The 23245-nt window shown below is 34.0% G+C and overlaps 3 protein-coding genes and 2 long non-coding RNA genes across 19 annotated transcripts; all 5 read left to right on the top strand.

Moving 5' to 3' along the window:
* Positions 1 to 257: 257 nt before the first annotated feature.
* On the top strand, positions 258 to 1079 carry LOC118489182. Its single transcript, XR_004886634.1, has 3 exons — positions 258 to 459; positions 562 to 634; positions 1038 to 1079. It is a non-coding gene; the product is annotated as an uncharacterized LOC118489182 (long non-coding RNA).
* A 427-nt stretch (positions 1080 to 1506) lies between these two features.
* On the top strand, positions 1507 to 3814 carry LOC110924902 (glutathione reductase, cytosolic-like). The gene is made up of 6 exons (XM_035986305.1): positions 1507 to 1595; positions 1687 to 1768; positions 3081 to 3154; positions 3239 to 3337; positions 3533 to 3648; positions 3724 to 3814. Exons 1-6 carry the CDS (start codon positions 1524 to 1526, stop codon positions 3812 to 3814), a joined length of 534 nt encoding a protein of 177 aa, XP_035842198.1. The 5' UTR covers positions 1507 to 1523.
* A 192-nt stretch (positions 3815 to 4006) lies between these two features.
* LOC110924903 (autophagy protein 5-like) lies at positions 4007 to 4869 on the top strand. Its single transcript, XM_022168877.1, has 5 exons — positions 4007 to 4081; positions 4172 to 4201; positions 4315 to 4402; positions 4498 to 4641; positions 4739 to 4869. Exons 1-5 carry the CDS (start codon positions 4007 to 4009, stop codon positions 4867 to 4869), a joined length of 468 nt encoding a protein of 155 aa, XP_022024569.1.
* Positions 4870 to 8627: 3758 nt separating this feature from the next.
* LOC110921267 (glycerol-3-phosphate acyltransferase, chloroplastic-like) lies at positions 8628 to 13296 on the top strand. Of its 14 annotated transcripts, XR_002582321.2 has the most exons (11): positions 8628 to 8929; positions 9000 to 9080; positions 9525 to 9585; positions 9758 to 9821; positions 11143 to 11196; positions 11487 to 11531; positions 11604 to 11719; positions 11843 to 11951; positions 12579 to 12657; positions 12774 to 12855; positions 13044 to 13296. XR_002582321.2 is itself a non-coding variant. In XM_022165557.1 (5 exons), exons 2-5 carry the CDS (start codon positions 11872 to 11874, stop codon positions 13082 to 13084), a joined length of 318 nt encoding a protein of 105 aa, XP_022021249.1. In that variant the 5' UTR covers positions 11619 to 11719; positions 11843 to 11871; the 3' UTR covers positions 13085 to 13296. The 14 variants fall into 14 exon arrangements, 1 of the variants encoding a protein (XP_022021249.1); XR_002582325.2 differs by having other exon boundaries at positions 11143 to 11160; positions 11527 to 11531; positions 12774 to 13296; XR_002582318.2 differs by having other exon boundaries at positions 11619 to 11719; positions 12774 to 13296.
* Positions 13297 to 16246: 2950 nt separating this feature from the next.
* LOC110924868 lies at positions 16247 to 18944 on the top strand. Of its 2 annotated transcripts, XR_002584405.2 has the most exons (7): positions 16247 to 16482; positions 17178 to 17238; positions 17734 to 17818; positions 17932 to 17992; positions 18106 to 18243; positions 18443 to 18547; positions 18662 to 18944. It is a non-coding gene; the product is annotated as an uncharacterized LOC110924868 (long non-coding RNA). The 2 variants fall into 2 exon arrangements; XR_002584406.2 differs by lacking the exon at positions 18106 to 18243 and having other exon boundaries at positions 16250 to 16482.
* The last annotated feature ends 4301 nt before the right edge of the window (positions 18945 to 23245 follow it).

The raw sequence follows: 23245 nt of genomic DNA, 5'->3' as shown, positions 1-23245 counted from the left end.
GTCACCAATAAAATCGTTCAAGTCGCAAAAATCTTAATATATATATATATATATATATATATACTACTTTATAAAACATATCCAAAGGACTTCTTAAAGTCCAGAAAAATTCCATTAAAACACCCTTAAAGCATGATGTACAACCCTCAAAAGCACAATCTAATTTACACTTCCAATTATACCCTTCACTCAAAAAAAACACACGGTAATACACAAATCGATTTTAGGGTTTCTCATTCTAATACCATTTTATCCGCCCCCATCCCGAGCTGCTTTCTCTCTCCCAGGCGATTTCCAGATCTAGGGTTTCAATGACATCGAATCGTTGATTTTCTCTCTATCCCACAGAAGATCCACTGGGGTTGACCTCTAGGTACCGTTTTAAACCATCTTCTCTGAGATCGGCTGCTGCTTATGTTAATCCTCATGGTCTTCTGTTCAGATCTGGTTTTAATACCGGTAATCGTTTAATATAGCTTTAGTTTACTTTGTATCTGTTGTTGAATCTGTTGTTTTTTGTTGATCCAGAGAACTAAAGGCTAGGGTTCGACTAACTGGCAGTTAACTTCTTCGAGATCCGTTGCTGCTCGTGTTAATCCTCATCTTCTTCTGTTCAGATCTGGCTTTAATAATGGTAATCGTTTAACTGTATATAGTTTGAGCTAATGATTTTGTGTTTGAACTTTGAATATGTGAATTTGAGTGTTATTCATGTGGATTGTTGTTAATTAATGGTTATGAGAGTTGCAACTGTACTACAAACTGTTTCAGATATGTTTTTCGTGGATTTGATGAGTGTTTTAAGTTATTGTGTTTGAATTTGTGAAATTTGACTGTTATGTAAGTGGATTTGTTGTTAATTAACGGTAAAGCAAGTTGAAACTGTACTGAAAACGTTGAGTGTTATGTAAGTGGATTTGTTAATTAACGGTTATGCAAGTTGAAACTATACTGAAAACCGTTTCTGATATGTTTGTTGTGGATTTGGTGAGTTTTTTTGGTTAATTTGTGTTTGAATTTTGTGAATTTTGGCTCAGGTGGCTGAACAACAAGTGAGTAGCTTGTGTTTGGAGGCTCATGGGTTCATGATTGCTGGTAGATGGTTGGATTTGGCTTTGTTGATGATTACTTCTGCTGATTTGGTGTTTTCCAAAGCATCAAATAAAGGTTAAATCTTTAAACTCAATCTGGTGATTTCCGGTTGAATTTCCGGTTGAATTTTGTCGCTGTGTAACCGTTTTTGTTCGTTCATTTCGTTTTCATCTTGGAACGTCTTTAAATTTTTAGTTTAACGTTCACACACACTGAAAATCTTTGTACCCGACCAGGTATATTGCCGTGGAGTTCGCTTCAATTTGGCGTGGGGATGGGTTCCACCGTGAATCTATGTTTCAGAAAGGAACTTCCATTGTGGATATAACTTTTTTATTTATATATGAGAATCGACATTTTCAGTAAACCTTTCCAAAACCGCAATTTCAGTGAAATATTAATCATTTCAGAGGTTTGGTTTTGACGATGAAATGAGAGCGTTGGTTGCAACAAATCTCGAAGGAAGAGGCATTATTTTGCACCCACAAACAAATTTGACAAAGGTAATTTTTGTATAATTAATTATTTGATATATTTATACCGATTTACTGTCTTGAATCTTCAGTTGGTTAAAATTATATACGTATATTTCAGTTGGTTAAAACAGAGGATGGTATTAAAGTTACTAAAGATCATGGTGAAGAGCTAATGGCAGATGTTGTACTTTTCGCCACTGGTAATTTTGGGCCTTCATAAAAGATAGTCATGTTAATTAAAACTTGAACCTTTTTTTTATAAAAATTTAGTTGCTTTAAAATATTACATGATGCTCCTAAATTGTATCCTTAATCATTAAATATAGAGTAAAATGCCATTTTCGTCCCTGAGGTTTGGTTAGTTTTGCGTCTTTCGTCCAAATGTTTGTTTTTCCGCATCTAGATCCAAAAGATTTAAAATCTTACCATTTTCATCCGGCTTATTAACTCCATCCATTTTTCTCCGTTAAGTCAGGAGTATTTCCGTCTTTTTTGTCAAAAGGGCAATTCGGTCTTTTTCACTTTATGTACAAGCATTTAGCATAATGTACAACTATTCTAAAGACTGAATTGGATGGAGTAAACAAAAAAGACAAAAATACCCCTGATTTAATGTGGAAAAATGGATGGAGTTAACGAGCCGGATGGAAATGGCAAGATTTCAAACCTTTTGGATCCATATGCGAAAAAAACAAACCTTTGGACAAAGTCGCAAAACTGGCCAAACCTCAGGGACAAAAATGGCATTTTAGTCTTAAATATATTCATCCCAATTCTTACATTTTTTGTTGGTCACAGGACGGGTCCCTAATACAAAGAGATTATATTTCAGTTGGTTAAAACAGAGGATGGTATTAAAGTTACTACAGATCATGGTGAAGAGCTAATGGCAGATGTTGTACTTTTCGCCACTGGTAATTTTGGGCCTTCATAAAAGATAGTCATGTTAATTAAAACTTGAACCTTTTTTTTATAAAAATTAGTTGCTTTAAAATATTACATGATGCTCCTAAATTGTATCCTTAATCATTAAATATAGAGTAAAATGCCATTTTCGTCCCTGAGGTTTGGTTAGTTTTGCGTCTTTCGTCCAAATGTTTGTTTTTCCGCATCTAGATCCAAAAGATTTAAAATCTTACCATTTTCATCCGGCTTATTAACTCCATCCATTTTTCTCCGTTAAGTCAGGAGTATTTCCGTCTTTTTTGTCAAAAGGGCAATTCGGTCTTTTTCACTTTATGTACAAGCATTTAGCATAATGTACAAGTATTCTAAAGACTGAATTGGATGGAGTAAACAAAAAAGACGAAAATACCCCTGATTTAATGTGGAAAAATGGATGGAGTTAACGAGCCGGATGGAAATGGCAAGATTTCAAACCTTTTGGATCCATATGCGAAAAAAACAAACCTTTGGACAAAGTCGCAAAACTGGCCAAACCTCAGGGACAAAAATGGCATTTTAGTCTTAAATATATTCATCCCAATTCTTACATTTTTTTGTTGGTCACAGGACGGGTCCCTAATACAAAGAGATTAAATTTGCAAGCTGTGGGTGTTGAAGTTGACAAAATAGGAGCAGTGAAGGTTCCCTTTTTACTTTTTTTTCCCTTTGGTTTTTTAACGATGCTTGGAATGCAAGTAACAAGAATTTGGATTAAATTTATGCAGGTTGAGGAATATTCTCGAACCAGTATTTGGGCCATAGGTGATGTTACAAACCGGATGAATCTTACTCCTGTTGCGTTGATGGAAGGATCTATGTTTGCTGTATGTGATTTCAGCCTTTTTACGAGTTCTGTTCTTCATTTGTTTTGCCTTTTCGACCCGGAGCTGTTCCAATTTTGACAAGTTACCCAAACTGACTGACACGTCCATCTTTCTACATATATATTTGTTAGTTTATTTTTGTTAATTAGGAAATAAGATGAGATTTTCTAATAATATTGGTGTGTTACTTAAAAGGTGGCTGTTTATTCTGGAAATGTGTTGGCACTTCATATGTCAAAGCCACAAGGGTTCAAATACAGGAGTGGTCAATACATGTTTGTTAACTGTGGCGGTGTCCCCCCATTTGAATGGTGAGCTGTACCTTCAAAATATGTCCATAATGTCCGATTCATTTCAATATCGTAACACTTGATACATGTCAACAGGCACCTATTTTCCATTACGTCTGCCCCGGGTGATGATTACCTGAGTGTACATATCCGGACTCTCGGTAAAGTTATCCAAAGGACTTCTTAAAGTCCATAAAAATTCCATTAGTCATGTTTTAATCGGTAAAGTTATCGGATACAGGGGTGCAGTTTTGAGTTTTATATAATCACCTATTTGTTGTGATTAGGTTACATCCCGAATGGATGTCTTAAATGTTAGCATCTTACGTTTTTTAAGCTCAGATCTGAGTCCTTTTCTCTCTCAAGGGAATATTTCAGCATGTTTTCATACATTATCTCTGCCGTACACACGGCGGCCGGAGTAAGGTCTGCATATGTGAAAAAAAACGCTAAGGTTTGCATCAATGCATCATACACTGTTCATTTGCAAAAATCTTGTTTGATAAAATGTGTTTCAAATTTTGGTTTGCTATTATTATTTCAGGAAAACATTAATGCTGATCATACTGATGGAGTTATATAAATTCACTAAAAGAGGTTTGCGAATGTTTATTTAGCATATGCTTATTATAGTTTCTAATAAAATTATTTATAACTATACACGCGTGACCACTTTATTTTATTCAGGCCACATATATAATTCATGGAAGCAGCAAGAATGTTATGAACATGTCTCATCCTGATCAAGTTGAGCTGTGGCGTTCTGTTATGAACGGTATGCTATCAAATGATTTGGAATTGTGTATTATATTTTATTTGACTTTCTAGATATTTTGTGTTTTTGTTTCATGGTATCATGCGTGTTTACAGGTAAACTTGAGACATACAATCGTATTTCATCTAAGCTAAAACTTGGAATAATTGGAGACGAATTTTCTGGAAAACCGAACCTGTCTCCTTTGAAAGGTCAGCAGGGTGTTAATGATACAGAGGCAACTGCTGCACGGAAAGCAAGTATGTCCATGTTCTATAATGTTTTAAGAATACGTGTAGTTTGTTCTTTAAATGTTTTCACCGCAACAGCTTTTCTTATTTCGTGCCGTGTTATTAGGTAGGGTCCCTGTTCGCTTGTATCTCTGGATTGTCGATAAAGATTTTGACGATTTAGAAGAAGCACCAAATTTTGATAGGTGGGACCAAGTTTCTTACATAAACCGGCCTGTTGAATGCTACTACTGTTAATTTGCAATTGAGCATTTATATATATTGTTGTCATTCAAATATTAATTATATATATTTTTTTAAACATTCACAGGTAATTCAAAGGAAATTGGTACAGGTGCTTACACCATCAACGTTGATTCATGGTAATATTGGGCCTCAAGCTGTTCATCTTCTTTCTCTAAAGGAGGTACTGCTTTACATCTTGCACGCGATATTATAACTATCATATGTCTATGTAGTGTATACTATGAAGATATTGTGGCATTTACTTATGCCACTTTGCTTTTACCTTTTTGTACAGGGTACAAGTGATCTTGCTGACGGTACAACTGCATTTGGATTTGCCTTTGTCGACTGTGCCTCTTTACAGTTCTGGATTGGATCCGTCACTGATGATGCTTCCTGTGCGGCTTTAGGGGCTTTATTGATGCAGGTGTGTTTTTTGGTTAGATGTGCCAGTTATGACGCATCTTCTTAAGAAAGGGTTGTTTTAGGTTGTTTGATATAAAATGGATCAAATGAGTACTATACTAAATAGATAAAAAGAAAAATAAACACTTCTATTACACTTTCATTGCTCATTTTTTTACATGAAAGTGGCTGTAAAACATTAGTGTAAGTCAAAGAAGGAATCATCTATACTACTTTATAAAAGTGGCTGTAAAACATTAGTGTAAGCCAAAACTTGCTGGTTTTAAAATGTTCGTTAAGAAGATATACTTCATCTTGTTGGTTTTAAACAAGAAACCAACATCTTGTTGGTTTTGTACTAATATTTAAAATGCTATAGTGTTAAGGTTTATCTACTGTTTGAAATAAGCTCTTTTTAATATAAAGTTTGAGATTACTTGAAACTTCTTATTTCAACACTAGATTAAGAACTGCAAGTTAACCTTGTAATATGTTAATAATTATCTTTTTAATCTTTTTTGTGGGGAGTACAACTCAAGTTACATCCCGAATGGCAAGATTTTGTGGTTGTTATCACTTTGCTCTCAATCAATTCCTCATTTGAAGATGCAATTGATGATGCTATTGAAAAGCTTCTTGCTCGTATGTAAGTTACTGACTACTGATATCTACAATAACGGGTCAAAACATGTAGTTTCTGGTAGGGGTTGAAATGGGTTAGGCTGAATTGAAGTATTGAACTCAAACGCTTTTTTGTTACAAAAGTTACATCTTCTAGAAATTTGTACTTGTAGTCTTGTAGATTTATTACGTACTCGTGCATTACCTTTGTATCATTATTCACCATTTCAACATAAAAATCTGAATGTTTTAGGTTGTTTGATATAAAATGGATCAAATGAGTACTATACTAAATAGATAAAAAGAAAAATAAACACTTCTATTACACTTTCATTGCTCATTTTTTTACATGAAAGTGGCTGTAAAACATTAGTGTAAGTCAAAGAAGGAATCATCTATACTACTTTATAAAAGTGGCTGTAAAACATTAGTGTAAGCCAAAACTTGCTGGTTTTAAAATGTTCGTTAAGAAGATATACTTCATCTTGTTGGTTTTAAACAAGAAACCAACATCTTGTTGGTTTTGTACTAATATTTGAACAAGCCCAACTAAAAGATGTTATGTGCACAGGTTGAAAAGAGGTGTACAGCTAGGTTGAAAAGAGGGAATAGTGGTCAACAGTGGTTGGTATGCTGAAAAGAGGTGAACTATGGTCAGACTTCAGCAGTCTGCTGCTGAAAAGAGGTTTAACAGCTAGGTTGAAAAGAGGGAATAGTGGTCAACAGTGGTTGGTATGCTGAAAAGAGGTGAACCGTGGTCAGACTTCAGCAGTCTGCTGCTGAATGCTGCTGAAAAGAGGTGAGTGGTCAGAATTCAGTCTGTACATCTACTTATTTTTTTTCAATTTACAGCTTTTTTTGGTCAACTTACAGCTGGGTTGGGTTAAAAAGTAGATGTTTACTATTTTTAACATTATATATTCAGGTTTAAAAAGTAGATGTCAAAAGTACAACTACTTTTGACATTATATATAGTAGATTTAAGCTTCATAAACTCTATCCAACTTTCTACAAACACTACACACCCACCTTCATCTTCACCTTCAGTTTGCTGCTACATAGTATGAACAACATTTATAAAATCAATTCAACCGTCTAATTGCAAGTTAGTGTCAGTTTAACTTAACGCTACTTTTAAAGCTCAGTTTTGTTATATTTGTATTTCTAACAAATTGTGTTTTATTTCATTTCAGAACACTATTTTCATCTGGGTCTTCCATTGTTTCTCACCTCTATACATTTGATTCTTGCATTATTTCTCTATTTTTAACATCTTGGTTATGCGTTGTGGTAAGTATTTCTCACATTTCGACTGTTTATTTTGTATGTGTGTTGTACTCTTACATAGTGATAACAATGTTTGATACACCGATTGTAAAAATCTTACACTATTTTAGTTGTTGAGACTTATGGACTGTTTTATTTTGATGTCATTCATTTACTTACTTGGTATGTATAGTTGGTACCTCCTCACGAAAGCATAAATATTTCATTTTCTATGATCTGGACAACGGTTACGGCCTCATTATCTATGTTTATCTTGAATATTCAATACTTAAAATTGTGACACATCGTATTTACTCTTGTAACATTGTTTGCTTGTGCTAATCCGGTTTAGTTTTAAATCACACTATTTTTTTTAAACTTTATGTAAATGTCAAGCAAACAGACCGTTCAAACAAATGGATCACAAATTTGTGTAAATTGGACCACCAATCAATAGTCGTTGTGGGCCTACCCAATCACCTTATAAATTAGCCCAAAATAATTTATATCATTTTATATCACAAATTTGTTGGTTTTAAACAAGAAACCAACATCTTGTTGGTTTTGTACTAATATTTAAAATGCTATAGTGTTAAGGTTTATCTACTGTTTGAAATAAGCTCTTTTTAATATAAAGTTTGAGATTACTTGAAACTTCTTATTTCAACACTAGATTAAGAACTGCAAGTTAACCTTGTAATTGTGACACATCGTATTTACTCTTGTAACATTGTTTGCTTGTGCTAATCCGGTTTAGTTTTAAATCACACTATTTTTTTTAAACTTTATGTAAATGTCAAGCAAACAGACCGTTCAAACAAATGGATCACAAATTTGTGTAAACTGGACCACCAATCAATAGTCGTTGTCGGCCTACCCAATCACCTTATAAATTAGCCCAAATAATTTATATTTGGCCCATTATCAGTTATTCCTCCTTTGTTACATTACATGAATCCCATCCCATGCATTTAATTGACTATTTTAGTCCAAAAAATCTTTTAATTGCCTGCCTGCCTATTCAATCCTCATTGTATATTTAGCAAGTACATCTCATCTACAAAAAAAAAGTAGATAAACAATTCACAGTAAAATTCATTCTACTAATTTAAGTGTTGCACAAAATAATTAACTTTACAGATTATAAAATGAATGATATGTGGTAAAAAATGAGTGATAAACGATTATAAAACGTGACAAAAAAATGCAACTAGCATATATTAATTTTTTAGTTTTTTTTATGTAATCCATAAATGTCAGTTCAATTAAAGTATACTTAGTCATTTAAATATCCTTTTGGCATAGTTAAGTTAACTAGAATTGCAATTTATCTATATCTATACTATATATAATATACATATCCAAAGGACTTCTTAATGTCATTGAAATTTCCTTAAAACACTTTTAAAGCATAATATACAACCCTCTAAAGCACAATATAATTTACAATCTCAATTATACCCTTCACTAAAAAAAACACACGGGTACACAAATCAATTTTAGGGTTTCTCATTCTCGTAGCATTTTATCCGCCCCATAGAGCTGCTTTCTCTCCAGGCGATTCAAAAGGAGAACTAGGGTTTCTCTTGGCGAAGCAAGATCTGGCTTTCTCAATGACACCAGATCAATGAATCTCTCTCTATACGACACCAAATTGACTGAGTTTGAAGGTGGTGAAGGGTTCGAATTCGATTTTAGGGTTTTTAAGATGCACATCGCCAGATCTAGGGTTACGAAATCTTTTTTTCACCTCCTTTCTCTTCACCTCATACCATCACAGGTGCGTATATGTTCTTTATAACTGGTTATGCTTTTGTATTTCATATTGTTTGGTCTTAATCTGTGTGCAGTTAGTGTGACAATGAATTAGGGTTTTCACTTTGGGGGAAACTTTGCAACATTTTCAGATTCGGCTGATTTCCTCTCATCAGGTTCGGTTTTTGTGATTTCAAGTTACCAGTTGTGAATTGTGATGTTATCTAATTATTCACGGTGTTTCAGGAGTGATTTGATTTAATATGTGATGTATTTTTGCATACGGTTTGTAAATGTTATATATATTAGACTTTAATTTACGATAAACAGTAATATGTAAGTGTTGTGTTTGCATTAAAGTTTAGTGAACTCTACTTGAGTTGTAGCTGTGATTATATACTTATTCAATATTCATTTTTTGTGATTCAATTGGTTTTTCAGTTAATTAAAGTGATAGATGGATTTGAAGTTTTAGGTTTTATGATGATTTGATGCTAGCTGTTTCTGATTTGAATGTAGTAGATTAGATTGTGCTTGTAGACAGATTGTAGTATGATATTTGTTGTTTGTCTTATTTTATATGTCGAATCTGCATATTTATAAAACCCCTTGTTCTATAGCACCCGGAAGAAGTATACTGCAATCCTTGAATCAATTGTTCTTGCCTGACGTTGTAGGAAGGTGTGTACAAATACCCAAAACTGGGTTTTTTGTTTTCTATTACAAATTAGACCAAAACTGGGTTGAGTTTCAAATTAACTTATACCTAGAAATGGTGTTTTGTGTTGATTTAAAGTATGATAACTGATAATATTCTTTTCCTATAATTTGGATGCTAATTTATGTATTGTAGGTGGATACTACTCTATCAAATGGTACATGTGCTCGAGCAGCTATTTCTAGCGGCCTTTTAAAAGGTAAGACCTGTTTCTTTAATTAACAAATTTTCCAAATTTTCTTCTACATTGATGTCGGCATGTCGCTATAGTGTTATTTTGGTATAACCTTTGAATGCTATCTGAACTACGATTAGGTTAATACTATTTTTCGATACTTAATTTGAAAATTGAATGTATCTAAGCTGTCTGAAGTAGTCACATTCTCCACTTCAGATCATGTTGTGGTTTCATTGGAACAATCAAACGAGAACTATTTTAAAATTGTTGATGTGGGTGTTGTATATGGTTGTATGGTGCTGGTCATGTCCTTGTTAATCCCAGTTGAGATACTGTTCTTTTAATCTATATATTTTGGACTAACCTGACATGTAATTAAATTAGGTCCACGACTGAACAAAAGAGATTTTATTGATTTGGATTTCCGAAAATGTTGCAATCATAGTTATTAAAGGCGCGAAGCGCACTCTAGGCGCATTAGCTCCGATTAGGGCCTAGGCGATAGGCGCAAAAAAAGTGTGGGCCCGAGAAAAAAAAAGCGCACTTAAATAAAAAAATAAAAAAGTTCATTAAGGGAATAAAGTACTCAAAACCAAAACAATAATGTGACAACAGAATTCAGAATTAAATCAGAGAACAAAAACTAGAACTTAGAGAACTAATTCAGAATTAACTAATTAAAAATAAATACTGGAAAATACAGAACTAAATCAGAGAACAAAAAACTGCTGTTAATGTATTTAGGATAAGAGTAACTTGCTAGCTCTGTTGTATTTGTTTGCCGGATTCTAATGAAAGTTTTTTAGCCGTGCAAAAAAATAGGATAAAAGTAGCTACCCATATATTTAGGATATGCAGTTTCTGTGAGTAGTAATGATCAATTCAGCATACCGAATTCAAATATAAACAGTTGCCAATAGTCCTACAAATACTGCAGATAATGAGGAATTTACAAATAAAAAAAAAGATTAATTATCAATGCGCTCAAAACACCTAGGAAGTAGGAGCGCATTCAACTCGCTTCGCCCAGAAATATCGCTTAGGCGCCAAAAGCAACCGCTTTTGATAACTATGGTTGCAATTAGATGGAGCTGAATGTATGTACCAATTGAATTAGGGTTATAACTTGATCATGAGTGTGACGATCAACCAATAGTATCATCCAAAACTTAATAACCTCTGATACAGATTAAGTTTTAATATAAATTTCATACATAGATAGAAAGAAGTAATCGTTAATGTTAATATGAACCTGTTTGACCTTTTGTCAAAGTGACTCACTCGGACCTTGGGTTGAATTTTTGCACGGAAACTACGATTAATATAGCTGTGTTTCTTGCAGCCTGAATGATTAGATAAGGTGATTATTGCCTATACAGTTGCTTTTTTTCTCCAGGTATCTACAATATTCATGAGCTATGTAACTTTATTTTATTTGCGATGGGTTAAATGGCTAACTTTTTGAAGAACTATCGAAAGTAGAAAGAGGTCAATTTGGTCAAAAGTTACCCAAAGTATATCAGTTTTACTTAAGAAATTAGATTGCCGGTAATAAACTTAGGCTTTGGTTGGCCTGACGATATCGTAAGAGAAGCCATTTTATAAATCATAAGAGCTTTTCTGTACTCTAGGGTCCCTCTCTCAATGATCAGTTTTATTAATTTAATATTTATATTATGTTGGCAGTGGCAATACCTCATTTGTCTCAAGAACTACTTTCTGACAGCTAAGGTTATTTTTGATCTTAAGTCCCTTTATTTGGCAATCTGTATTCAAATTTTGATATGTTTCTTTGTTTTATAGAATACATGGTGATAGATACATATAAAATCATAGTTCTTAAAGCGAGCGCCCAGGCGCAAATAAAGTCCCGGGCCCAACAAATCGCTCCGAGTGCGCCTCACGCCTTTAATCTTCAGGTTAGTTCATAATCTTCTGCATGGGCAGGTATATACTTTTTTTCCGGTTATAACAATTCTTTTCTGCACTTTTCTCCCTAAATCTTTAATGTAATTCACACTTTTAACCTTATGCTTTTTTAGGAATTTGTTATGTGTATTAAAAAAAACATATGAATGATGTTCTTGAGCTTGCTGAGATGAAAAGGAGAGCAAACACAAGAAGTTTAAAGGAGATGGCTTTGCTTTTGAGGTATCATGCTATTATAGCTCAATGAGTAAAATGCCATTTTCGTCCCTGAGATTTGGCCAGTTTTGCGACTTTCGTCCAAAGGTTTGTAATTCCGCATCTGGATCCAAAAGGTTTGTGATCTTGCCAATTTCATCCGGCTCGTTGAATCCATCCATTTTTCTCCTTTGAGCCACAGGTATTTCCGTCTTTTTTGTTAGCTTTAATGGACAATTCGGTCTTTTTCACTTTAGGAAGGGTATTTTGAATACTTTTACATTATGCTAAATGCTTGTACATAAAGTGAAAAAGACTGAATTGCCCTTTAGGTTAACAAAAAAGACGAAAATACCCCTGACTTAGCGGAGAAAACGGATGGAGTTAACAAACAAGCCGGATGAAAATGGCAAGATTTCAAACCTTTTGTATCCGGATGCGAAAAACAAACCTTCAGACGAAAGTCGCAAAACTGGCCAAACCTCAAGGACGAAAATGGCATTTTTCTTTATATTTGAAGCACCCTTTTACCTGTTTTACCCTCCTAGAGGCCGGACTTTATGTTGTGTTGATACTTCTAAATTTACTCTACACGCTTTGCGTACTAAATGGTGTCATCGCATTATCTTATCAATCTTGTCTGTTCATAATTAGGGGTGGATCTAAGCTAATATGGATTGCAGCAAGTGGCGGCAGGGACAGGCCCGATCCAATCACAAATCAGTGGTCTCCGGTAAGATATTTCGTTGTAAATGGACGCCAAAAAAGAACCACCTTTGACAATACTGTTGACAATTCTATATAAACATAGGATTATTTATTAGTGTTTTTTAATTGCCTGATGTATAGGTGCCATTTGATGCCTCTGCTGTGGACAACATGAGATCCGCTTCAGAACTGCTTCAGATCTGGAAATGGTTCGATTACTCAGGTTTATTACGTTTTTAGATTTCATTTTTTTCATCACGTCACATGGTTACTCTGAATTGTTTTGAAAGGCTTAGCCTGTGAAAAAAATTTGCATTCTGTCTCATTCTTTCTGAATTTAAACTCAATTTAAGTGGAAATGGTTCGATTACTCAGGTTTAGATTTCATTTTTTTCCTGATGTTACTTGAAGGCTGTTGGGTCGCTTACAGCAAATGTGGTAAGTTCTGGTGACCTTTGAATCAGTTATAATGCTGCCATTTTGTAAGCAATGCAGTTTTTTTCTTGCGGATGCTATTTTTGTTAGCGAGGAGCAGATGTAATAGATGTTATAGTCGTTTCTTTTGTAATAGATGTACATTGTTATTGACTTGTCCTTTTGTGAAAGATGTACTAAAATGTATTTCGTGGTCGTTTACGTTTTCGTATATGTTGACTTTGGCTAATGTTGTTTGTTTCTTTTGATAATCTTGTTTATATTATGTCGTTATCAAAATCTAGCCTTTTAGCATCCGAACATAAGGGCATTTTGGTCAATTTTGATCATTAAAGCCTGACCCATGTCATTTGTAGCATGAGCCCACTTGAGTTTTAAAGCTGGTGATGATTGATCTTATTTTTTAATGGGTAGTCATTTCATGATTCAACCTTTTATGTGATAATCATAGTTTTAAAATGTTCTAAATTTGACTACGGAAATAACCAATAAAAAAATGTCGGTGAGCTTTTTAGGGTAAAATTTACAAAAGGCGCAGGTGAGCTTTTTAACAAAACTACTATACTATACTTGGTTTAAAAATGCGCCCTGACAATGTAAGGCAAACAATGTACAAAAGGCGCAGGTGAGCTTTTTAGGGTAAAATTTGACCCGGCGTAGGTGAGGCGAGCACCCATTGTGCATGGCTTTTTTTTTTGCAGCCGAGTGTTGTACAACAAGCTTTTTTTGTTGTACACTTATGTTTTTTTTTTCATTTTAAAAAATAGATAAAGTAAATTTTAGCTAAATCACATAGGTGAGGGATATGCTAAAAACCTATGGATATATAAAATAAAATACATAATCACTTTGCGTCGTGCGTACATCTGAACCAAAACGCCACATATGTATTGAGTGGACATGAACACCGTTCGTGTAACTGTTTGTTTATGTTTTTCATATTAACACCTCAAAACTATAAATATACAAACACTAATCAAGTTGTAAACTTTGTTTTTCTACTACCTTAATGCTGTATTTCTTTTCTCATAAAATACATTTTATAACCATTATAACCGTATTTACTCAATAATATAATGAGAACAGGGAATTGGGTACTTAAGTTGTGCTTTAGCATGTTAAAAGCACCATTTTTAAAGCACCATGTGGGTTTGGTATAATTTAAATGAGTTACGTAAAGTATAGATAGACCACATCGCAGTATAGGTAGACCACATCGATGCTACGAATAAGAAAACTATTAGACCACAGACAACATACGCTACGATATATCGCGAGAGAACTGATAAACTAATAGAAAATGAGTACCGTGTTGAAAATTATCGCCACTCCCGCTGCATCGCGCGGGTAAATGGCTAGTATATATATATATATATATATATATGGTTGAGTTCATTTCAGAACTCTAAATAACTACAGAACTTTCAGAACTCCTAATAAACAATCATTTTACATATAAGTTTTTGTATTTAGGATCTTTTTATCATCTACTATATGTATTTCTTTGATTACATACATGTTAAAAGTAGTTTACATATGTTTAATTGCGAAAATTATATATATATGTGTCATAACTAATTACATATATGTAAAAGAACTAGTTTACATATGTGTAATTATAAAATTATATATAAAAAATGATAAAATTACTCTTTAACATGTATGTAATCGTAAAAATACACATAATAAATGATAAAATTATCCTAAACATAAAAATATATATATAAAAAGATTGTTTATTAGGAGTTCTGCGAGTTCTGTAAATATTTATGGTTCTGAAATGATCATGGCCCTATATATATATATATATAAATATGCCAACATAATGAAAAAAAATAAGACTTTTCAAGAAAATCTCAAAGTTATGTGAAAATTCTAAGATTTGGAGAAACTTAGGAATTTTGTGAAATATTGATTGATAAATCGTTCCTATGTATATTAGGACGTGTAGAATCAATTTGCGGGATTGCGCTATTATAATACGCACCCAAAGGTGAGTGTCACTAACCCCCCCTCTTTTTACTGTTTTGTATATGTTTTGGGAGAAGAACATGCCTTAAAAAGGATTAAAGATGTTTTTGTATAAAACATACCTTTTGATTATATTAAATGTATATTTTCATGGAAAATAGATGGTTTTGATGAATAAATACGTTTCGGGTAGAAACGAATTTGATGAATAAATATGTTTCGGGGAGAAACGGGGATTATTATGGTGTTTGAGAGAAAACAACCGTGTAGATTTAAAAATGCTTAAATCTAAAGTTGGGACGAATTTGCTTGATCTCAAGAGATGAAGAGAATAAGTATCGGATATAGGCTTATGTCTCGGTGGGGACTTCGGGAAATTTGTACAACACTATATATTAAATTTATCAGTATTAGTAGGATATATATATTGTTCATGAGGCAGGCATTATAGATGGCCCGTTATGGGCGCATGCGCAAGTATTGTCGTTTAATCATTTAAGTATTGCACGCGTGGAATTGTTGATAGATCACTACAAAAAAAAAAAAAAGCCATCTAGTGGCACACATTTTTAATGGCATTTAAGTTTTGTGCCACTAATTTTTGTTTTTAATGGCACTTTAGGTATTTAACACATACATTTAGTGGCATTTAAATTTTATGTCACTAATCAAGGCTTTTAGTGGCATTTTGCATATGCCACCAAAATTTTCAATATGTTTTAGTGGCACTTTGCCTGTGCCACAAAAATGTTTGAACAACTCGTTTAAATTTTCACTATTTCCCTCTTTGAAACCTAAAAATTTCCCTAGAAATTTCTTCTTCTCTTTCACCAAAAATCAAATTCCCTCCCCAAATCATTTCATATTCCCGCTCATTCCCCTAACCCCACATCGATTTCCCTCTCATTGTCACAAAAAAACCATATTCCCCCACTCTAATGTACTTTATTTTCACTACTAGAATAATGGGCAATTGTCACAAGAATTTGCTACCGAGAAAAAACGATAGCAAATTTAGGGACCGATTTCTCACCAAAATGTAAATTAAACCCGCTTTACAAATTAGGTGGCTAAATCGTGACAAATAAAAAAATTAAATGGTATGTTTGAATTGCCACCGTTTTAGCGGTGGCAACGTGTGAAAAATAAATAAATAATTAAGCGGGATACGATTTGAGTGGGCGGGCGAATATTTTGGCTCTCAACATATTGGGGTTTTGAATACAGTCTCAAAATCAATCGCTCATTCATATTCCACCTAACTCTGCTCCCACGCCTTTGTCCCTTTACAAACCCTAATCTAATTTCCCTCCCTCTAATATCAGAAGTCACACGATTAGGGGTTCAATCAATTGCTTGTGATCGGTGGAGGATGATTCAGTTGTGTTCATAGAGAAGTTATTAACGCCGTCGGCGTCATCGATGAAGCTCACCATGGCAATCGGTATTTGGATGTTGCTATTAAGCAATTTAGTCGTAATGGATTTCAACTATGTTTCCCCCCTTTCATTTATGCTTATTTAGGTAGAATGGTAGATAGACATATGATATCAGTTTCATTTGCTTTTCATTACATGATTAAGTATTAGAAGGTTGTTGTGATATCCAAGCCTTTTTTTGTAGTTTAAATATCACGCTTTATATGGTTGTAATCAAAATTCTCACTAAAAGGCTTTATTGGTCACATGCTATTTAGGTTTTGAGCAGACTTAGAAAAATACTTCATTAGTTGGTATATAGAGAGACTTCAACAACATATATGCTTGCAATTCACCATAATTTATTGTGATTATTATTTCTAGGTGAATTTTTTAACATGTGGTTTGAGATTGCTTGTCTCCAATTTTTATACTTTAATTTGGTTGCGATTGCTATATGGCTGTACCGGTGACTTAACCTACCGGAATGATATAAATTGAAACTAAATTCCTAGGGGAAATTTACTAGTTATTTATATTTTGCTTGTTTAGTTGCACTGTCACATCACATGGTTTTCTTGTGTTTATGTGCTCTTGTTACCAGCAAGCACAATGCATAAAATAGAAGTTTCTGGTTTACAGGGGCACGTTTAATGCTTTGAAAAAGATCTGGTTTATAAAAATAAGTAACTAAGTGATGAATGTTTTGTTGTTAATGCAGGTACAAAAAGGCTTTCCTAGATCATGCAAGCAGTGGGTCTGATTCTGAAGCCAATGCTCAGGTGAAATGCTTAGCTTTAACAACAAAGTTATTTATACTTGTTTTATATCATATGAAGGTCTCATTAAAACACTAATTAAACATTTGTAAAGATCATATCATGTGTCAAAAGAAACAGAACCACCACCTTATTGCATTTTTAATGCCAATGCTAGGATAAGAGCAAATCTCGAAAACTCCATGTGGGCTTTCTACAGAAGCTAAACCATGCATCTGAGTATAGTCAAAACACATATACATGATTATCATTTGGCATCAGGTCATGGTTTTTTTTTTATGCTTATATGTGTTTGCGTGGTATTTGTTTTGCCTTTTTTGGTGTGATAAACTTTAGCAATGTGAAACTGATGAACTTCATTCCCACATCCTGCTTTTTTAACTATCTAGGCATAAACCATCATTGTTTATAAGTTTCTAATATCTGATTAATGTGATAAGTTTTGCAGCTCATTTAGTTCAACTTATTTAATTTGTTATTTATGAGTCTTATTTGCAGCTCACATAAGAAGCCAGCAAAAAATGGATGCTGGGACATAGCATATATAAGGGAAAAATCTGACAGTCTACTTTTTAATTATACGGTAAGTGACTTTAGGTACTTAGCATTATTCTAATAATTTAGCATGGAATGATGTATTATTTACATGTACTTTTAGTGAATATATTTGTTGGTTTGTATAATGTTCTTTTTCAGGTCTATTTGGCAATATAAACTGGTACTTATAGAAAGTTGATGAACTGTGTGAAAGTTATTGGTAAATATCAAGAGTACAATATTATCTTCTTTTATTTAGCAATTGATTATGCATCTTATGGTGTAAATGCAAAAGCTTATGTTATTAAAATTTATTCTAATGCTTTATTCTAGGGATGAGCGTTGTACCGATACCGAAAAATGAGTACCGGTTCTGGAACAAAAAATAACCGTCATGGTTACAGTTCGGTACCAATATTTACCGTTAAAGTAACCAGAATACTGGTACCGTTCAGAGTCGTCATGGTTACAGTTAGTACTACTTTATTCTCAAAGTTGGCTAATCATAGATAGATTTGAACTTTACAAATAGCACGAGCCCAGCTCAACGCGCGGGTGCACTTGCTAGTTCTTTATTAAATGGGCTAAAATGGCTAACTCTAATTTCAACTTTCACATGTTAAAATTTTTGCTCTCTGCAACTAATTGTGTCTTTGATTTTACATGACAGGGTGGAATGGCTACTACTATTGCTTAAGTTAATTATGTACCCTTGACCTTAGTTCCACTTTTGTTTCAATTGGCAAATTATTATAGAATCTTGCTTCCTCTCATGGTAAATTTCACTTGAAAAAGCTTGTTGCTATTAATTCTTTTAAACTTTTTAAAAGTTTTACTTGTGCATCTGGAATTTAGAAATAATACTTTTTGTCTTCAATGTTCCAATCAGGGAGCTGTTGGTTTAGCAGTATGGATGTCATCTGTCGCAAACCAATGTATGGAGGGTGAAGGACCAAATGGTGAAGAGGATATGAAACTTTGCATAAAAGGAGTCAGTGATAACCATCAACCATGACACAATTGATGAGGATATTATTTATGAGCACATTGAAGTTTCGAGTTTTTATTTAAATATTTGTTAGGTTTTTGTTTTATATGTTAGATATTTAGACTTAATGTTACACTTGTTAGATATTTGGAAGATAATCGAAGTTATGATATTATGCTTTCTATATTTTATTTTTATTTTATATTGTAAATAAATAATGATTTTAATTAATCAAAACTAATATGATAAATGTCTATAGTGGCATTTAATTTGTATAACTAAAAGCTCAAAACTATATAGTGGCAAACAAAAAAGTGCCACTAAAAGCCCAAAAGTTTGTAGCAGCAGATAAAAAAAGTGCCATTAAAAGGCTTTAGCATCAGCGCTTCTAGTGGCCCTTTTTTTGTGTGCCGCACATTCCAACAATGGTCTTTAGTGGCATTTTTTTGGTTTTTTGTGGCACTTTTTGTGTGCCACTAGATGGCAATTTTTTTGTAGTGGATATATCGGGTTGACCACCCCGTCGTGACCGGTAGCTTCGTGTCAAGTCAAGCGACGAATTGATATTCTGTTATAGTCTAGCTTTGATTATACCTTCATTGTTAATATATAGCTCGTAATGTCTTGCAAACTTACGAATCTGAACATTTGATGCTATCAATTTAATATGTAAACTTGGGAAGATGCTTTTGTTCGAAGGTTTTTGGTAAACGCTTGCGACGGCTGACCCTCGGATTTTTATTAAGGAAATAAAATGACTTTCTTAAAATTATGTGGATGTTTTGATAATAAACACATAATTAGAAAGCTCTATTTGGATCTAATTGTTTATAATTTGGATATGTGAACTCACCCTCCTTTGTGTTGACACTTGATTTTAACGTGTTCTTCAGGTACTTGAGTTCGGCTTCGGGAATTTTGGTCTATCTTGTGGTTGTTGATGCATGTCTTTTATATGGATGTTTTAATAATAAACACATAATTAGAAAGTTTTCCTTGGATCAAATTGTTTATAATTTGGATATGTGAACTCACCCTCCTTTGTGTTGACATTTGATTGTAACGTGTTCTTCAGGTACTTGAGTTCGGCTTCAGGAATTTTGGTGTATCTTGTGGTTGTTGATGCATATCTTGTTTAAATAAATGTTTTGGAGAACTTTTAAAACTTTTGGGACCTATGTATTAAGATCCATAAGGATCATGACAACCTAACTATGTTATGGTTGTGGTGTGCTTTAAACTTTAAGTTTTAAAATATGTTTTAATTAAGTTGAATGTCCAACATTAACAATGCATAGTTCACCAAGATATTTATGGGCACCAACTTCTGTCAACACTACGTTTGTATTTCCGCTGCGACGTTTTTGGGGTGTGACAATTTGTTCCCACTTCCATTGGGGAATCTCAGGTTGATGTAACATTCCGGGTGGTTTTTGATATTCTACCTTGATTCGGGCAGAAGTCAAGCACATACTAAACTATATCGCCATATCCTTCTTCATACCAAGCCACCAATAAAACTCCTTTAGATCATGGTACATCTTGTCAGTACCTGGATGAATCGAATACTTAGCCTTATGTGCTTCATCCATAATCAAATCCCGTAAATGGTGACATTTTGGGATCCATATCCGATCCTTGAAATAACACACTTGATCAGTCTTAACCTCAAAATTCTTCTCGTTCCCATGTAACTCCTTATTCACTAACTGAGTTTCACCCAAAGCTTTACATTGGGCCGCACGAATCTGTTCCTTGAGACTCGTTAATCATTCCTAAAGCACGTACTCGAAGCGGTTTTATACGTTCCATTCTTGTTAATGCGTCTGCCACTACATTGGCCTTACCCGGGTGATACTTAATCTCACAATCATAATCATTCAATAATTCTACCCACCTCCTTTACCTCATGTTTAACATTTTCTGGTCAAAAATGTGCTGTAAACTCTTAGGGTCCGTGTAGATAGTGCACTTAGTACCATACAAGTAGTGTCGCCATATCTTAAGTGCAAAAATCATGGCTCCAAGCACTAAGTCATGCGTAGTATGATTCTTTTCTTGTATCTTAAGTTGTCTAGAGGCATAAGCAATTACTTTACTTCTTTGCATTAACACACATCCTAAACCTTTGCAAGACGCATCGCAATAAACTACAAAATCTTCATTTCCTTTCGGTAGGGTAAGAATCGGGGCATTGCGTAACTTGTGCTTTAATAACTGAAAAGTTGCCTCTTGTTCCTCTCCCCACTCAAACTTCTTGTCCTTCTGAGTTAAGAGCGTCAAAGACTGCGCAATGTGTGACAATTGTCAAAAATCCAGGTATCCGTACAATTAATTAATCTTGATTAGTGCTTAATGACTATGCTAAAATTACAATTAACTGCATTCTGATTACTGCCATACACAAACATGTGCATCATACATTGTCATATGTCATACCAATATTGCATGAAAGCTATATTGCCTCAAATGATGCATTAAGTACAGTCAGCATAGTTATCTGATAAATCAGGAATATGCTGATGGAGTTCAGTACATAGATAGACAGTGTGTTGAGACACAGAATGAGCCAGAAACTAAGTACTACGCTAGTATAGTGTGTAGGAAAGTAAGGATCACAAAACTGCCTTTCAAGTGATAGTTTAAGTGCCGGAAAGTGCCTAAAACCCACATAAAGTGCTGAATTCAGCAAAATTCAGCATTTAAACACTCCAATAATATGCAGAAACATGGTTAAATGGTCCTGAATGCTTTCCTAAGTGTCGAGAATTAAAAGTGTCACAAAAGGGTACATAAAGAACAGTAAACTGCAAGTGTAGCACTTTAACAAACCAGTATCCAACCGAACAACCGGACACTACCCGAAACATCAAAATTTCACTAGAAGCACTGTTTTAATGTTTTCAAGCTAGTTATGGTCCCCGGACATCATAACACCTCCTAAAAATATCTAATAACTGAAACACGTAACCGATACTTGGAATTGAACTATTAAGTAACTAAATGGTTAGCACCTAGCCTATAACCCCCCCCCCACCTAGTGGACGGCCCATACAAGGGCCCCACTCTTGGTTTTCTATCAATTGTTTATTAGATCTTGTCTCTTAACTTTGAACATATTACACAAGAGTTAGAGGATTAAGATGGTTATAAGAAGAACATGAAGGGTTGAGAGCTCATTACTACACACACCAAAACACACACAACTCCTCTCTCCCTCTCCTTGTGTTCTCGGCCGTGAGCCACCACAACCGCCACCATCATCATCCAACTTCATTCATCCATTTCCCATACATACCAAGGTGCTAGAAGGTGTATAAGGAAGCTTGGTGGCTTTGGAGCTTGAAGGACCTCTCTTGCTTGCTTTTATCCACTCACTTTCTACACTAGAACCATCCCTAGCCTTGAGCTAGTGGTAAGATCCTTAAACACTCCATTTTACTTCTATTTTAGTAGGTTAAAAGATGTTACAAGTAACTAATCTTGAAGAACACTAAAGATCATGAGAAGTAAAGATGAACATAAGCTTAAAATGTGAAGTAATCTTGATGAATATGAGTTGTTATGCTTGTTGATCATTGATTGTTTGTAGAGATGATGTTGATCATCATATGATCTTGCTAGATCATGATTGAAAACATAATCTAGCAAGATGTGAGAATAGAAATTGTTGTAGGATGATGGATCATCCACACATAAAGCATGAACTTGAAAGAAACATAATGTTTTCTTGTAAGTAATGATCAAAGTATATTGTTAATCTTGTAGATCTAAATATTTCATGGATTATTCTAAAGAAACCAAGTTAAAATATAAGTTTTGTTAAAACTTGGTTCTTACATGAACAAACACTATTTTTTGGTGGATAAACAAGTGTAGAAACACTTGTGTAACAAGAAGATTTCCTAAAGAAACATTTTTAGAAAACATGATTACAAGTTGTAAACATGTAAATCCTTTAACAATGAAGTTTTTAAATAAACAACCACACTTTAAAGGGTAACTAAACTTACTAAAAAACACTTCCAAGTTACTACAGATTTTCATAAACTTTCTGTGACAACTCGAACTTTACCGTCTCGTACATTACGTGTAACCATTGAACTAATGTGAATTATGTGATTAAGTTGTGTGATCGAATGTTATGTGCTATATAATTTCATAAGAATGTGTATGTTACTACTTGAACCGAATGCCCAACCGAACACAAACCCACTCGGTCCATTTAGTGGACTCGAGACCATGAGATAGCCCAAGTGGGGTTTCGGCCCACTTCCTTTCCATACGTACATGTATCTCATTAGGGTTTTGTTTTCACAATCTTGGCAACCAAGAACACACACAAACACCAAGCTCTCTCTCTCTCTCTCGGCTCGGAACCAAAGACTGCCGAACACCCTTCGAAGCTTTTGAATCTGAATTCCTCTCTTCCCATCTCGGTTAGTATGATGTTCATGATGACGTGTTTATATGATTTTGTTAGTA

This window comes from Helianthus annuus, chromosome 17, assembly GCF_002127325.2.
Source record: "Helianthus annuus cultivar XRQ/B chromosome 17, HanXRQr2.0-SUNRISE, whole genome shotgun sequence".
Taxonomy (NCBI): Eukaryota; Viridiplantae; Streptophyta; class Magnoliopsida; order Asterales; family Asteraceae; genus Helianthus; species Helianthus annuus.
The sequence above is the reverse complement of the archived record's forward strand: the minus strand, read 5'-3'. Positions and strand labels throughout refer to the sequence as shown.

Excerpts from the sequence above, each read along its gene's own strand:
- LOC110924902 (XM_035986305.1), top strand. The coding sequence starts at position 1,524 with ATGAGAGCGTTGGTTGCAACAAATCTCGAAGGAAGAGGCATTATTTTG. Across the intron at positions 3,155-3,238 it reads ACAAAATAGGAGCAGTGAAG|GTTGAGGAATATTCTCGAAC; the intron begins GTTCCCTTTTTA and ends AAATTTATGCAG. Across the intron at positions 3,338-3,532 it reads TGGAAGGATCTATGTTTGCT|GTGGCTGTTTATTCTGGAAA; the intron begins GTATGTGATTTC and ends GTTACTTAAAAG.
- LOC110924903 (XM_022168877.1), top strand. The coding sequence starts at position 4,007 with ATGTTTTCATACATTATCTCTGCCGTACACACGGCGGCCGGAGTAAGG. Across the intron at positions 4,202-4,314 it reads ATGCTGATCATACTGATGGA|GCCACATATATAATTCATGG; the intron begins GTTATATAAATT and ends TATTTTATTCAG. Across the intron at positions 4,403-4,497 it reads GTGGCGTTCTGTTATGAACG|GTAAACTTGAGACATACAAT; the intron begins GTATGCTATCAA and ends GCGTGTTTACAG.
- LOC110921267 (XM_022165557.1), top strand. The coding sequence starts at position 11,872 with ATGAATGATGTTCTTGAGCTTGCTGAGATGAAAAGGAGAGCAAACACA. Across the intron at positions 11,952-12,578 it reads GAGATGGCTTTGCTTTTGAG|GGGTGGATCTAAGCTAATAT; the intron begins GTATCATGCTAT and ends GTTCATAATTAG. Across the intron at positions 12,658-12,773 it reads TCACAAATCAGTGGTCTCCG|GTGCCATTTGATGCCTCTGC; the intron begins GTAAGATATTTC and ends CCTGATGTATAG.